The sequence below is a fragment of the Vombatus ursinus genome, unplaced genomic scaffold (assembly GCF_900497805.2).
Source record: "Vombatus ursinus unplaced genomic scaffold, bare-nosed wombat genome assembly UNPS02014837.1, whole genome shotgun sequence".
Taxonomy (NCBI): domain Eukaryota; kingdom Metazoa; phylum Chordata; class Mammalia; order Diprotodontia; family Vombatidae; genus Vombatus; species Vombatus ursinus.
Genome location: NW_020954615.1, coordinates 4,810,617 through 4,827,966, shown reverse-complemented (window position 1 = coordinate 4,827,966; position 17,350 = coordinate 4,810,617). Strand labels below are relative to the sequence as shown.

The 17,350-nt window shown below is 38.5% G+C and overlaps 1 protein-coding gene across 1 annotated transcript in view; it reads right to left on the bottom strand.

The window, feature by feature from the left end:
• ADAMDEC1 (ADAM like decysin 1) overlaps positions 1 to 4,008 on the bottom strand; it is a 31,297-nt gene extending 27,289 nt beyond the window's left edge. Inside the window, exon 1 of the mRNA XM_027840029.1 lies at positions 3,936 to 4,008. Within this exon, the coding sequence (XP_027695830.1) occupies positions 3,936 to 3,987 (52 nt within the window). The 5' untranslated portion in view covers positions 3,988 to 4,008. The remainder of the gene's footprint in view (positions 1 to 3,935) is intronic.
• Positions 4,009 to 17,350: the final 13,342 nt, after the last annotated feature.

Genomic DNA, 17,350 nt, shown 5'->3' with positions numbered 1-17,350 from the left:
ACTTCTTGATGAGCTCCCCTAGTTTCTTAATATTTTTAGGATCATAAGTATAACTATTTCCTCTGTTTGACCTTTAAAGTTCTTTGTAACTTGGCCCCTGTTCTCTCTTAGTCTTCTAATGTGCTCTATGATACAGTTATATGACCTTCTTTCAGTCCCTCAAACCCAACTCTCCATGTCAAGCTACTGTGTCTGCACTGGCTCTCCTCCATGCCTGTAATGCTCCATTTCCTCACCTCTATCTCTTGTTTTACCTGAATTCCTTCAAGTCCTTATTGTTCAGTCATTTTCAGTCATGTATGACTCTTTGTGACCCCATCTGAAGTTTTCTTGGCAGATACTGGGGTGTTTTGCCATTTCCTTCTCCAGATTGTTTTGTAGATGAGGAAGCTGAGGTGAACAGGGTAAAATGACTTGGCCAGGGTCACACAGCTAGTATGTGCCTGATGCCATATTTGAACTCAGGTCTTCCTGACTCCAAGCCTGACATTCTATCCACTGTGCTACCTAGCTGCCCCATTCCTTTAAAACTCAAGTAAAAATCTGTCTTCTAAAGGAGGACTCTCCCAGCTGCCAATGGTTTCCCTTCTGAGATTACCTAACCTATTTATAAGCATCACCTCCATCTTTTTGTTCCATGTAGCTTCTCAATTCCAGCTGAAAACCTTTATTTTCTATCTTTTCTTGATGAACATGAAGAAAACTATACTTATCACACTCAAGTGGCATTCTGTTGTAATTGCAGAAAGATTCTGCAAGGTGATGTAGCTATTTAATGTTTTACTGGTAGAACTATTTGAATCTTGCCACTGGATGAGTGTTAGCAATTTGATACAATCTGTGAACGTCATGTGATTGATAAACATTTTTATTTGACTCTAATTTAATTTTATTCAGTAGAGATGAAGACGCATTTATTGCTAGAAGTCATGTAACTGAGGTAGCTAGGTGTCACAATGGTTAGAGCACTGGGTGTGGAGGTAGGAAGACCTGAGTTGAAATCTGGCCTCAGACACTTACTAGCTGCCTGACTCTGGGAAAGTCACTTACTTAATCTCTCAATGCCTTGGCTGCCTCAGCTACAAAATAATAAAAGCACAGTTGTAAGGATTAAATGAGATAATATTTACAAAATGTCTGGAACACAGTAGGTGCTTAATTAATGCTTGTTCCCTTCCCCTCCATCCCATTTATTTTGTATATATTTTCCATGTGGATATTTGTGTATAGACTATTTCACTTCCCTCTAGTAGATTACATTATTGTTCTTGTCATTTCTATCATTCTATCCATTGCTCCTAATCCTGATGTACCACCAGGCTGAGATATAATAGGAGAGAAAGAGCTCATGCCTCAGACTGGGCCTTACAAGTCAATAAAGGGTAAAAGAGTCAATAATTCCTGGGGAAATTCATTCCCAGAGTCATTCAATAGGCATTTGGTAATGCCTACTCTGTGTCAGGCCCCAGGAATACGAAGCCATAAAAACAAAAAACAGTCCTGACCTCCAAGGAACTTATGCTCTACTGCAGAGAGTGGGCAAGGTGTACCAAAATAAAGACAATATAATGTGCCTGAGGCTTTCCTGGAAACTTCTGAGGACACCAGGGACATAGTGACTCAACACTTGCTTCCCTGACTGCTTCTGATGTCTGCCTAGGGCCAAAGGTAAGTGGGAATGACAACAATAATCCTGAGTTTTTCCTTGGTAGCACCAGCCCTGGAACTTCCACTTTATCAGTACCTTCAGCCTCTGGGGCCATTGTGATTGGATGGTGGAGCTCCTCCTCCAACTTGCATTTAAGAAGGGCACCCAGGCCAGCAATCTCTCCATTTCCCACCTGGCTGCTCTCCTTTGGACTTCTCCAACATATCCCTCCCCTGAGTACCTTCCCACACTCTTGCTTTTCAGTTTCCTTGTGTGCACTGCCTTCCCCCATTAGGTTGTAAGCTCTCTGAGGGCAGTGTTTGGCATTGTACCTGGAATTCCTTTTATCTATATCAACTAAAAAGAGAGACTGTCTCCATGGGGCTCTCTCTTCCTTTGATCTCTCAGGGAACATCATGAAAGTCTAAGAGTTTGAGTGAAGAGTGGCAGAGAGGCCGGTCCTTCCCAGTAAGGCATCTTGTTGACTGTTGTCACCGGGTACCCAGAGTAAAGAGACTTCCTAAAGAAGTTTGTGTGTCCAGGCCCCTAACTGCCTTTTCTGTTCTCTCTTTCATTTTCTGAGTAGATGACTGACCATCGACCTTGGGGTGGGCATGTCCAACCTTGGAAGTGACTTTGTGAACAAAAGGTCTTTAGGTCTTGGCTCCTTATAATGAACTGAGTGGAAGGAGGGGCACAGTTTATTCATTGGAAACAAAGACCATCAGCAAAAGGGGGAGACAAATCCCTTGTCTGGCTTTCTGGAAGAGAAAGCTTTTGAAGGAGACAGAGCAAAACTGAGGAAAAATATGAAATGTCTCATTAGCAGACTTGCAAACCACTTCATGCTCTGATGCGTTTAAAGTATCAGCTTCCCTTCAGACTATTAGCTGTTACTGAGTCTGTTTATAACATCCTTTCAATGTACATTGTGAATATTTTATGTTTAGTATTTATTTTGTGTGTGTGGACTCTCCTCTTTGGGAAGACATAGACACGAACCCGAAACAAAAACAATAAAAATAAACAAAAATAAAACACCTAAGCTTTAAATATTTGCTACTGGTGGGATTTCATGGGGCAGAGTATGAGAAAAGGAAGCCTAGCCTTGCCTCTCCTGCCATCAAAGGCCAGGCTCCCTAGGAACAAACCTGCCCTGGACCATAGGCTTGAGGAGACCTTTAGGTAGAGGGAGTGAACATAGTGTCTCCCACACCCTTCAGTGAATTCCTATTAAATGTAAATTATAACATGATACAATATAATACAATGAAATATAATACAGTACAATATACCATACCATGATAATATATATAATATATAATAAATATAACATGACATAGCACAATATGATATAACATAATATAATTTATATAACACGATATAATACAACATAACAAAACATAACATTAATATGGTATGATATATGACATGATATGATATATGTTATGATATGATATGATATGTGATATAATATAATATGTACCACCACCATCCAGAACCTCCAATTCTTCTCCAGGCTAACCATCTTCAGATGCTTCAAGCAATCCTCATATAGCAAGGATTCAAGGACCTGTGAAATCATGATTGCCTTCTTCTCCTTGTTCTTTAGCTCATCTGTGCCTCCTACCCCCATCCCAAGAAACTAGGTGGCACAGTGTATAAAGTACAAGGCCTGGAGTCAGCAAGACTCATCTTCCTGAGTTCAAATCTGGCCTTAGACACTACTAGCTGTGTGACCCTGGGCAAGTCACTTCACCCTATTTGCCTCAGCTTCCTCACCTGTAAAATGAACTCGAGAAGGATCGAGCAAACCACCCCAATATTTCTGCCAAAAATAAAAACCCAAATTGAGTCACAAAGAGTTGGACATAACTGAACAACAAGGTTTTGTTTTGTTTTGCTTTGTTTTTCCCAAACTTTGGCACCAAGATCTGAACACAATACTCCACAAGATGTGTTCTGATCAGGACAGAGGACAGCTGGACAGATGCCTTTATATCCTGTCTCTTTTGATGCAGCCCAAGCTCCTATTAGTTTTTTTTTTCTTTTAACTACCACATCACACTACTGCCTCATATTTCATCCCACTAAAACTTTCAGATCTTTTTCAGAAAAACAAAAACTGCTGTCTCACTATGCTTCCCCCCATCTGTACTTGTGAAATTGATTCTTTGCAGCCATATGCAAAATTTTTTATTTGTCGTTATTAAAGTTCATCTTCTTATTTCCAGTCCAGGACATTTCCACCAAATAGGCTAGCCAACAATTGAGCAAGCAAGCTTACCTTGAGTCTGCACCACAAGCCCCAGTACAGAAAGCAGAAGGCCTAGAGACATGGTGGCTGAAGATGAGAAGGGGGGCCCCCTATCACAAATGTTGCAGCCTGGAGAGCACCCCTGCTTTATATCTTCCTAGCTTCTCCTTCTAAACTAAAAAGTTCAACTCAGGGTCTCCTCAGTTTTTAAATGCTGCAGAGTTTCGTAATGGAGCCCTTTAGCTGCCTGTAAACAACTGGGGTATCACTCTGAGTAACTTCCTGACACGAGACAGGACCACAGAGCTGGAGAGCTCCAGACAGAGCTCTTAATCCAATTCCTTGTTTGTTACAGAGTGGGAAACTGAGGCTAGAGGGGAGGAAATGATGGGGTTAACTTTAGGAAAACTAGGCTTCTTCTGACAATTACCAGATCACTGAGTCTCCCACACTCAGATATCTGTGGGTGACAGAGGGACCTTGCTCTCATCAGTTCTGCTGGTGTTCCTGAGAAGCTTTCTTCTTCCCTTCCGTGCCTCCCTCCCCTTACTGAAAACCAGGTGTCTGGGACCTCATTCTCTCAAGGCATTTTTTTCTATGATAACACAAGTATATTGAGCAGTTTCTGGGGGCTAAGCCCTGTGTTAGGTTCTGAGGTTCTTATTTTTATAAAAATAAAACAAACAGAAAAATAAAATGGAAACAATCTTTGCACTTCAGTAAAGTATATTCAGTCCAATTCAAACAAAAAAATGTAGTAAGTATTTACTGTATGAGCCACTGGGGATCCCTTTAGAAAAGGAAGGAAGGAAGGAAGGAAGGAGGGAGGGAAGTAAAAAAGGGAAGAAAGGTGGAAGGGAGAAAGAGGAAAAAAAAGGAAAAATCTGCTCTTCAGGAGTTTACATTAAAATAATAGAAAAAACAAACAGATTGATAAACGGGCAGATAGTATTTAAGTCTTGTTATATTGTTTTAATTTCCCAGTATATTGAGAGCTATCTCATATTACAATGATTTTCAAAGATATAGGGAAGAAAAAATATTTCAGCAAAAAATAATCAACATATCACTTAACTTCCTAAGTGCCCCAGGCAATTCTTTAAAACAGAAGTTCCCAAACTTATTTGACCTGCTGCCCCCTTTTAAAAAAAATACTCAGCACCCCTTCCCAAAAAAAAATCTACTTTCTTTAATCCTCTAGCATTTTTTAAAATTTGCATAATTTCAAATATATATGTATATATTTAAAGTGATGCATCTTAAATTTAATGATTTATTGTAAATTTGTAGCTTTTTCTTGCATTGAAATTTTAATGACACAATATTGCATCATGTAACCATATAGTCTTGTATTATAAACAAGTCATTACACGCACATATTCCTGCCAATGCATGCTGGACTTCCAACACTTGCTTGTTAAGACCTGTCAGTGGACTTAACCACTGATTGGTTATAACTTGCATTTTATGTGTTTATTTAGAAAATAATGTAATCACTATGACTTTAATGTTGTTATACAACAGATGAAACACATATGACCAGTTTTTCAAAATTTTCTTCTCTTCTCTCCTTATGTCTTCACTGCACCCTTATTTTTATTCAACCCCATCATTCCAGTGCCCCTACGGGGCAGTATTACACACCTTGGGAACTATAATTAATAAGTTGCAACTAAGGTGTAGATCTTCATTGGTAGAGAAAATTTCCTTATCCAGATTAGCATATCTATATCTATATGTGTCTGTATGTGTATTGTGTGTATGTACATATGACGATATGTGTGTATATTCATGGATACGTAATATTTATATGTGTATATATACACATATATGTATATGCATGTGTATATGGTGTATATGGATATGTATATGTATACCAAATAAATCACAGCTCTAGTCCCTCACCAGCCCTATGATGGCCGGTAAGCTTCAAGAGCCCTTCTAGTCAAGTGAGGAGGTGCATGTAGGAGTTAGTCTGACAAAGGATGTGGGGATCCATTATTTCCACTCAACCTCCCCGCCCTACTTTTTTTTTTTTAAAACAAGAGAGTTTCTCAAAGCTCTTCTCTTGGGCCAAGGCTGGCTACTAAAATTACAAAGCATTATTTCAGCTTTCTTTTTATTATTGCTTGTTCTAATCATATAGTACAAGTTGTTGAAAGTTGCTGTCCAGTTGTTTCATTCATGTCTCACTCTCTGTGACCCCATTTGGAATTTTGCTAAGAAGTAAAGATACTGGAGTCATTTGCCATTTCTCTCTCCTAACTGTTCTTAAGATCTTTAATGAATCACCTTGAATCCCTTGTTATATTTTTTTTTTTACTTAATTCTTTCTAATTGAAAAAAACCTGTATTTTCTTTCCCTTTCACTCCCAAACCCTCTCCTAACTGGGAAGGTGAAGTATCTTGAAAGAAAGGCACATAGTCCAGCCAAACAAATTTGTACGTTGGCCATGTCCAAAAAACATGTGCCTCATTCAGTATAGAGAGTCCATCACCCCTGTGGCAGTTGGGGGAATGGCATGTCTCATTGTATGTCCTCCTCCAGAGTTAACATTGATCCATGTTCTTGCCTTTCAGTATTGTTGTGTTTACAACATTGTTGTCACTGCACTAATTGTTCTCTTGGTTCTTATCATGTTACTCTGTATCAGCTCAAACAGCCTTCCCAGACTTTTCTGAAAATATCTTTTTCATCCTTTGTTATAAATAGATGTTACTCCATTACCCTCACATGCCATAAATTGTTTAGCCACTCCCCAACAAATGAACTCTCCATTTTATTGTACCTTGTATTGTATAATCTGTTATATGCCACACCAATGCCTGCCCCCAACACAAACACACATACAGATAGATATGCACATATAGACAAACATAGAGCATAAACTACTTGAAGGCAGGGCCTATTTTCTCCCTGCTTTGTTTCCTCAGCCTTGCAGGTAGTAACTTTCTAATAATTTTGTTTACTAAAAAGACAGAAAATCAAAGGTGGGAGACAGAATGCAGAGGCCAGGATGAATCAAACAGTTTGGCCATGAGACAGTCACTAGTCAGCAAGAATTTTACTAAGGGTTTACTACATGCCGGGTGCTGTGCTAAGCACTGGGGATACAAAAAAAGGAAAAACAGTCCCTACTTTCAAGAAGGTCACAGTCCAATGGAGGACACAACATAGAAACAAACATATTCACACTCATATACATTATAAATTGGAGATAATTTCAGAGGGAAGGCACCAGAAGAGATTGGGATGGGGAAAAGCCTCTTGTGAAAGGTGGGATTTGAGCTGAATCCTAAAGAAAGTCTGAGAAGCAGGAGGGATGAGGGAGGGAATTCTAGGCTTGGGGATCAGCTAGGGCAAAGGTATGGAATTGGGAGAGAGGGTATTGTGAAGATCAACAAAAAGGCCAGTACCTTTGGATTGTAGAGTTTAGGGTAGAAGAGGCCATTGGGAGAAAAAAAAATTTCATTTAAAAAACATTTAAAGGATTACATTCAGTTCTGGGTATCATATTTTAGGAAGGACACGGGTAAGCTGGGGAGAAGGCAGACGAGGACAACAAAGATAGCCAAGAGCTTAGAGTTGAGGCTGCATAGGGATGGTTGGAGATCATAGGAATGTTCTGCTGGAGAAGCAAAGGGGAGAGATGATGATTGCCATCTTTGAGTGTGTGACAGTCGGCCAGTGGAAAAGAGAGGAACTGATTCTGCTTGGCCTCAGAGGGCAGAAATAGGAAGCATGGCTATCCAAGTTTCAGAAAGGCAGATTGAGGCTTTCTCTAAGAAAATCTTCCCAGCAGATCTATCCCACTATGGAAGAGGCTGCTTCCAAAGCCAAGGCAAATCAAGGAGCATTTATTAATCACTTGCTGTTTGCCAGGGGCAAGCAGAGGTTTTGGAGGTTTTCAATTAGCATCTGCACAACTTGTCTGAGAGAGCTTTAGAGAAGATTCCAGTTCAGATACAGGTAGTATGAAATGGCATACTACTGTCCGTCCACATTGGCCACCCTTTAATTCCTCACACAGAAATCTCTGTCTCCCATCTCTATTTATTTACATTGACTGTCCCTCCATGCCTGGAACACTCTCCCTCTTCATCTATTCCCTTGGAATTTTTGGTGAAAAGTGCCACATTCTACAGGGGGCCTTTCCTGGTCCCCCAGCTACTGGCATCATTTGCTCCTAACGTTATCTCCCTTTTGTTTTGAACGTATTTTGTATGTTCATATTATATATTACCTAGGAGTTCTCTTGACCAAAAGTCACAGGTCCTGTCCTATCCCTGTTCCAACTGATTCCTTGAGCTCCTAAACTCCTTTCTCACTCTGAGATTCAGTGGTTCCATGAAATCTTAAATCATCTTGTGAGGCTCTGGAAAGCCCTCAGCAGACATCAGTTTATATGAATCCAAGTATGAGCACGAGAAGTGTGGCAATATTTGGGGAGAGCTCATTTGTTTCCTGATCCATCTGGAAGAAATAAGAAACAGTCAGAATGTAAATGTTCCATTGAATATACAAAAGAGCTACAAGAACTAAACTGAGGACTGGAATAGGGGTCATGAAATGACTGTAATCTCTGACCACAAATATTTTTACCCCTGCCAAGCCCTAAGCCTCCCTCTGCCCCAGGCAACCCGGGTCAACAAGAAGTGTACAAGTAGAGAAGAAATATTGCCACTTGGTCTTCTTGGAAAGTCAGCAGAGCAGCAGTATAGCCATTCCTGGCTAGGGAGATGTAAACATAGATAGGGATGGCAAATGTCAACTTCAGAGAGTCCCTGAAAGGGGCCAGATGGTGAGTGAAAAAATCAGCATCAGCAAAGATCAGCACAGGACAGTCAGGGTTCTCCCCCTATAGCAGAAAGGGAAAATGTAGATAATAAATTTTATTACAAGCACTGAGATGAGTTTGGGAGGAAGGCAAGACTTAAAACCTAGAAAAGGAAATGAGATGTGCAGAAATGGCTTTAATAGAAAATGCAATATTCAATAAATGCAAAATGGAACTTGTCAGCATCCACCAAAGCCCATCCCCCCCATTATCTCCCTGTTTTTGTGGGAGCAACACCACCCTTCCAAGAACTCAGGTTCACCGCTTTTGTGCTCATATCCTCAGAATATTGACCTTTGAAATGTATGCCATATTCCTCAGGGTAGTTTTGCAAACTGCTACGAAACTTGATTTAAAAAATAGATTTTTATTGTTATCATTAGTTTCTACATGACCTTCATTTTCCTCTATATTCTTTCCTCTTCTCTTTCCCAGAGATTGATTCCTTACAACAAAGTACTTTTTTTAAAAGAAAGAACAAGAGAAAAAAGGGAAAAAATATCAGTAAATCAATCAACATATTGAAAAAACATTAGATGTTATTTGCTATATTCCATATCCGTCTGCAAAGAAGAGCAGGGAGGGGATATGTTCTCACGTCTTCTTTGGGGCCAAGCATACTCTTTAAAATCATGCAACGTTCCATTTTAATTGTTTTGTAGGATTTTTCCCCTTCCATTTACACTGTTTTAGTCATGCATACTGTTTCCTCTGTTTATTTCACTTTGTATCAGGTCATGTAAGTCTTTGCATGCTTCTCTGTATTAATCATATTAATCACTTCTCAAACCACAGTAATATTCTGCTTCATCCATGTTGCAAGATTTGTTTAGCAATTCTCCTATCAATGGACATCTATTGTGTCTTCAACTCTTTAATATCAAAAATAAATAGTATGATAACTTTTCTGTTGTATATGGAGGCCTTTCTTTCTCCAAATTTCAATAATTCAGATTCCATGTATTTGAGGATTGTCATAGCTCAAACCAGAGTGGGGCCAACGTCATAAAAGATAAATGAGTAAATACAGTATCTTAATAATATGAACAAATTATAATTGAAATTCTTAATGTCATTAAGGAACAATCCATATTTAAATATTTTTTAAATAGCAATATTTGAGAATAGCTCACTTATCTTCCTGATCTATCTGGAAGAAATAAGAATGAGCCAGAATATAAAAACTCCATTGATTATATAAATGGGCTATGTGGGCTAACCTGAAGAATGTCAATGATTTAGCACAATACTTGGCACATGGTAGGCCACTGATAAATATTTATTGCCTTGTTGACTTTCGATGCACCCAGTTATGTACCAAAACCTGATGTTCTAGCTAGTTGCTCAAATCACATATTCACAATAAGTAAATATAAAATGTAAATTCAAAGTAATAATGAGGAAAAGTAATATCACCTGGGGGCAGAAAGGAGCAATCTAAATCAGCTTTAGCTGCAAGGTGGTGCTGAAAGTGAGCTGGAGAATTGGAACATCAGGAAGGAGACACAAGGAGGAGCCCATTAACACTAGACTACAGAATGCAAGAAGAATACTCATGTGCCAAGATTCTTTAAAAATATTTTGGAGCCACATTGGATGGGTTTAAAACAGCAAATAGAGAAACTATATTTTTTTCCTCTACTTTGTTGCACGGTCGTGTATGACAAGAGATATCACAGAGCATTCCGAGAACTTCTTCCCTGTAACATCCTAATGACAGGACCCAGAAACCTTATACTCCTCTTGTCCTGGCTACACATCCCATCCTTCCTAGGCTAATCTTCCCCAGGCTGTGCTGTAGATTTCAATCCCCTTCTTTCCCAGGATCAGACCCTGCAGTGAGCAAACAACATGATGGAGTAGAAGAAAGATGGCCTGAAATCAGGAGAACACTGAATTCAACCGCTACCTCTCAACTTGGTAACTGTGGGATCCTGGGCAAGTTTTTGAGCCTCTCTGAACCTCAGTTTCCTCATCTATAAAATGATGATAATAAATATAATATCTACCTCACAGTGTTGTTTGTATTGTTGTTGTTGTTGTTTTGGGCAGGGGAACTCAAATCAATCAGTCAACAAACATTTATGAAATACCTAATGTTTTGCAGGCACCAGTACTAAGTGGTTGGGATATAAAGAAAGGCAAAAATGTGGTCCCTGCCCTCAAGCAGGTCGCAGTGTGCTGGACTTGTTTTGATTACCCCAAAAAGGCAGAGCTGGGAGCAGTGAGCTGAAGTTTTGAAGAGGTAAAACTTTAGACTCAATCTCAGGGAAAAAAAAAATCCTGATTAGATCTGTCCAAGACCAGAATGGGCTGCTTTGAGAGGAAACTCGTTCCCTCTCAGAGCATAGAGTGCTGAGTCTAGAGTAAGGAAACTTGAGTTCACATCCAGCCTTAGACACTCACTAGCCTTGCAACCTGGGGCAAGTCACTTTATCCTGTTTGCCTCAGTTTCCTTGTCCGTAAAATGAGCTGCCATGGCAAACATCTCCAGTATTTTTGTGAAGAAAACCCTAAATAAGATCACAAAAAGTCAGACACAACTGAAACAACAAACAGCAATAACAAATATATATATATACATAATGTGTGTGCATATATATATGTGTGTTACTTTAGAAATATTTGCAGATTACACCTACTCTCTGAAAAGTCTTTTGTAATAAAGTAAAATAATTAAGCAAAACCAACCTCATCGGAAAGTTCCTGTAGAATTCTACATCTGTATTACCCTCTCTCTATTTTAAGTAGTTGTTAATAAATAGAAAAGTATTTTCTCTCACTTCCATGCTGTAGAACACAGAAGAAATCAAATTCCTTGTAAAAATATGCACAGTTAAGTAAAACAAATTCTCTCATGGCCTGTGTGGACAGATAGATGGATGGATGGACAGATATATGGATGGATGGATAGATAGATAATAGATAGTTGTCTTTACGATATTGTTATGGTAAAACATTGCTCTCTTGGATCTGCTCACTTCACTCTGCATTCCTTCATATAGGCCTTTCCATGTTTCTGCAACCATCTATTTCCTCCTTTCTTACAGCACAATATTACATTGTCATGTGCATATACAACCTCTTTGTTAATCGTTCCTCAATTGACAGGCATCCTTTCAGGTTCCATCCTTTTAAGTTTGTGGCTGTTGCTGCTGCTGCTGCTGCTGCTGCTGTTTTCACACAACATAAAGGGCTGCTATAAATATGTTTGTACACAGAGAACCTTTTACTATTTCTTTGATCTTGTTTGGATATAATCCTAGCATTAATGTAGCAGGGCTAAAAGGAATGACTGATCAGTTAGTAACTTTTTGTGGACAATACCAAATTGCTTTCTAGAGTCTACCAACAGTGCATCAATGTGCCTGTTTTCCCACAACCTCTCCAACATTTGCCATTTTCCTTTTTTTATTGTCTTTTGCCAGTTTGATGAATGTGAATCTCAGAATTGCTTCAATTTGCATTTTTCTAATTATTAGTGATTTATATCATTTTTCCTATGATGATAGCCTTGGTTTCTTCCCTTTAGAACTGCCTGTTCATATCCTTAAACTATTTGTCAATTGGAGAATACCTCTTGTCCTTATAAATCCGGATCAGGTCACCATATATCTTGGAAGTGAGACCTTTATCAGAGAAACTTGATGGAAACATGATTTTCAGTTGTTTCCTTTTTAATCTTAACTTTACAATATTTATTTCAGCAAAATGACTTTTAAAACTTTTATGTAATCCAAGTTATCTATTTTATCTTGTGTGATATTCTCTGTCCCTTGTTTGTCCACAAACTTTCTCCCTATCAACAGATCTGAGAAGTATTTTTTTCTACGTTTCTGTAATTTATTTGTAATGTAACCTGTATTTATAAGTCACATATCCATTGGGAATTTATCTTGTTATAAGGCATAGATGTAAGTCAAAATCTAATTTCTTCCATGCTGCTATCCAAAATTGAAATTGGCACCCAATCTAGTTCCCCAGAACAATATGTAAGAAGTACACTATCTTTCATCAACTAACAGATGGCAAAGCCCAACATTACCAATAGGGACCCTCCCCCAAAAATATCCTTGAGATTCCTACAAGTAAATTGTGCTAGAACCAGAACAATATCACAAGCAAAAGTGTTCCCCTTGGTTACATGGGCATAACATGGATCCATTAACATATATGAACAATGTTTTTAATAGATGGAACGTTGAATACCTGCAACCTCCAAAGTAGTTGTAGTCAAAAGCTTTAAAAAAATAGACCTAGGAGAAGAATTGGAAACTGGGAGAGACAAGATAAAAAACATATGACCCTCTCATGATCTCTGCTACTAGAATTATCCTGATAAAGCTTTTAATGAACGTACATCTAATCTGCCAAAAGTCATTCAAATGCAAAAACAAACAAAAATCATTCCTATATAACAGTTCATTAAATATTAAATAATTCAATAAAGTCAAAATAATAGCAGAATAGCCTCTTGTCCTCATACTATTTCTATGTGATAACTAAAAAAAATGAGAACAAAATAACTGTAATAATAAGGATAATGATGACTGACTTCTATGGTGCTTTAAGATTCTTAGAACACTCCTATAATATTATCTTATTTTAATTTTGCAATGAACTTGAGTCAGTAAAACTACTCTGAACATTCCTATTTTCCAGATGAAGAAATTGGACCTTGGGGAAGTTGCAACATATCCCCATGGTCACACAACTAGCAAGTACCTGCTCACACTCATTGTGCACCTTTTTAGAACTTCCCGAGTTTCAAATTAAATTAAAACCAGTGCCCAGAGGTCATGGTATTCTAAGGTCACAGGCATGGAATGACATTGCTGGAATATTGTAATTAAAAAGATGGGCTGAACCTAGCATGAGATTCTAATCTCATGTTAGAGCACATCCCAGTATATCATACTGACTCTCATAAGCATAGCGTTATTGAATATTTTAAATTGAATCGAAATGAATTGGATAGGAATACATCAAGTTCGATTGAATTGCTACTATTTTCAAATGAAGGAAAGCCCTATTTATTAAGCACCTACTATGCGCCAGGCACTTTATAAACCACTTTATAAATATTATCTCATTTGATCTTCATAATAAACTTAGAAGATATGTACTATTACTATGCCTATTTCATGGTTGAGGAAACTAAGGCAGATGGGATGTAAGTGATGTGCCTAGGTAAACTAGTAAGTGTCTAAGGCTGGATTTGAACTCAGATTTTCCTGATTCCAGGTTGCACATTCTATCCACTGTGCTACTTAGATTCCTCTAAAGGCTTGTAGATCTCTGCCTGCCGTGGCTATAGACAGTTGTTACCTCAGCCTTTATTGGGCTTTTATTCCAGCAGGACTTCATACCTTATTGGAGTGGTTGCTTCATTTCCCATTGGGCAGTTGATGACTGCTTCAGGTGAACAGGTACCTGCATTGGCCTTCAGCTAGAACATATTAATAATTATGAATAATATCTTTATAGAGCTCTAATTTGTACCAAGTGTTTTAGGTTGATTAACTCATTTAAGCCTCTCCATAACCTTGTGAAATAAATGTTATTATTATTCCAACTTAACGGATGAGAAAACCAAGGCAGAGGTTAAGCTACTTGTCCATAGTCATACAGTTGGTAAGTGTCAGGGCAAGTTTAAAATTTATGTCTTCCTAAATTTAGGTCCAATACTCCAAACCTAGTAGTAACCTGTGAAATCTCTTAATAACAGACCACCATTTTCTCAGGCTTCATTGATTATTTCATTCATCCCCTTTTTTAGGGGTGGGGGAGTTAAGGGAATGGAGACCCCATACTTGAGAGATCTTGCCTGGGTTTTCAGTTGCTCTCATTTTCCTCTTTTATGTCACTTGTCAAAGCAGCATCTGAGGTGACTCCATGGATGGGTTTCATTCTTGGAAATGAGTCTCTGGAGGCAGCTGCCAAGTTTATTTTGTGGTAACACTGGTGGTTTTCATGGTTCCTTATAGGATCTTTGCTGAACACATATCATTGTCGCTTGATTTTATAGCCCTTCTAAATCACTGTGTGTTTGTATATTTTATTGAGCTGTATTCCTGGAAGGAACATCATGAAACACAACACCCCCTAGGATCAGAGTTGGTGAAAAAGAAAAGTGTTTATTCCAAGAAAACTGTATGCTGAGTGAAGCCGACTGTCCTAAATAGTGGGATACTCTTGATTGCAGTTCCCAAGTGACAACCACAGAGGATGGTGAGGCAGGGCCATTGCCTTGGGAAAGTGCTACCAAACAAGAGAAGAGCCACAAGAGAAGAGCAGCAAGAATAAGAAGTCAAAAGACCATGGAACCTACTCACTGGATAACCAGTCTGGCAGTCTGTGATTGAGAATGGTCCCATTTTGGAAGTTCAACTTCATAGAATTAGAGTCTCAGAGAAAGGAGGGGTCATCATGTCTAACTCCTTACCTGAAGCATAAATTCTTGCCTGAAACATAGTAAGAGCTTAATCATGTCTGATGCCCTGTTGCTTATGATATTCCCTAAACGTTTTCATCTAATCTACTTAAAGAGTTCCAGTGACTGGGAACCCATTGCCTATCGAGCTTATCCATTCTAGGGTCGTGTAGCTCCAATTAGGAGGATGTGATATTGAGCTAAAATATGCTTACTCTGTTACTTCAATCCATTGGTCTTGAACATGCACTCGGAAAACCGGAGTATTCAGTAACTCTATGTGCAATGGACAAACCTTGTGGTCTTATTTTCTTCTAAGCCTTCCCTTCCTGAAGCTGAACACCCCCAGTCCCTTCAATTGAACAGCTTACAAAATTCTTTCTGTTCCCACATGTAGGTCCCAATGATAATTATAACAATACTTGTATCAAGACATAGAAGATAGTAAATAGATTGTTTGGTTGTTGTCCTTCATTCTTGGAGAGGACCAAAATGACGTCACTATATGGTCAAGGTACAGTGTGTCTGACTGTGACTGATAAGACCAATATGAGCACAAAGGCTCTAGCACAAGTAGGGCACAAATAGTCCATAGATGATTGATAGATAGATACAGAAAGAGAGAGAGAGAGAGAGGGAGAGAGACAGAGAGACAGAGAGAGAGGGAGAGAGACAGAGAGACAGAGAGAGAGAGACAGAGAGAGAGAGAGAGAGAGAGAGAGAGAGAGAGAGAGAGAGAGAGATAGGCAAACTATCTATTTTGATCCTCATCATAGCCCTATAGGATAGATGGCATTATTACACCACCACCCCCATTTTATAGATGAGGAAGTTAATGATCAGAAAGGCTAAATGAGTTGTCACAAGCATGTGTCTAATAAATGCTGAATGTGAGATTTGAATCCAGGACTCTCTGGATTCCAAGTTCTTTGCCTGTTTAATAATTTTATCTTGATATAGAATAGGGATCACGGACCCTGTTAAGGAAAGGGGAATTTCAGGAGCACATTCATATATCAAAGAAAAGTAATAGATAAGAGAGTATCCTAAGGCCTTGAGAACCGTATGTTTGCAGGGTAGTTTAAACTTAAGAGCATTGAAGAAAATGAAGTATATTATATAGATATCTGGAATGTTCTGTTGAGTTAGAAACTCCATTACTGTAAAAAGAATGACAGTTCCTGCAAAGACAATGGTATCTCAGAGGAAAGGAAAGATGGAGGAGTAAATGGTAACATTTAAGTTGAGCTTTCTTATGAGACCTTAGAAATTATCAAACTACTCAAATTGATCTCATAGGTGCAACTGTCACAACCAACAATTCAGTCTACTCATGTCTTACCATCCTAGGTAACTCTTGTCCCATATTCTCTTGTGAGTTATCCACAGGAGGTCTACTAGGCTTGCTGAGTGAAAGGGGGATCTTCCTCACTTTTTGTGGACTTCTCAAAGATACCAATGAAATATATGGATTGTCCCATGTTATCATCATTGTGGTAGTTGTCATCTTCATCAAGATCATCATTATTGCTATTTTTGTTATTTAGGCTGTCCATCTGTTATCCCCCTTACTCAAAATGTGAATAATTCACATCTATCTTATTTTTAATCAAACATGTCTTTTATGACATCCTTTTATCATGTGATATATGTTCCTGCTTAAATAGCTAGAGAATTATGTGCTCCAGGAAGACCTAGATTCCAATTCGACCTTTCACACATACCAGCTTTGTAACCCACAGGTAGTCACTTAACCCCTGAGTGCTCTAAGCAACTCTTTAAGAATTTAATTTCCATAGAAAATGTCAATCTATATTGGTAGAGAGAATTTCTACGTCTGGGAGTTTCCTGTGTTAATTAAATCACAGACATATTCTCACCCTTTGACTTTAATTTTTCATGCTGCCTTATTTATCATATACTCTGCTCTCATCCAATTTGTACCATCCCATTGACTTCTGAGTTTTGCTTATCTTTAATTCTTCAGAGACAGTAGTGTTCCATAATCATAACCATGCAACATCATTAATAGAATACTGGAATTTTTCAAGGGGCCTCCCCCCAATCTGGTTCTAGCCTAATTTCAAATTATATTCATTACTCCTCTGGTGCACTCCTCTTCAGTCAAACTGGACATTTTGCTACCTCTAACACACTGAATTTTATCTCCTATC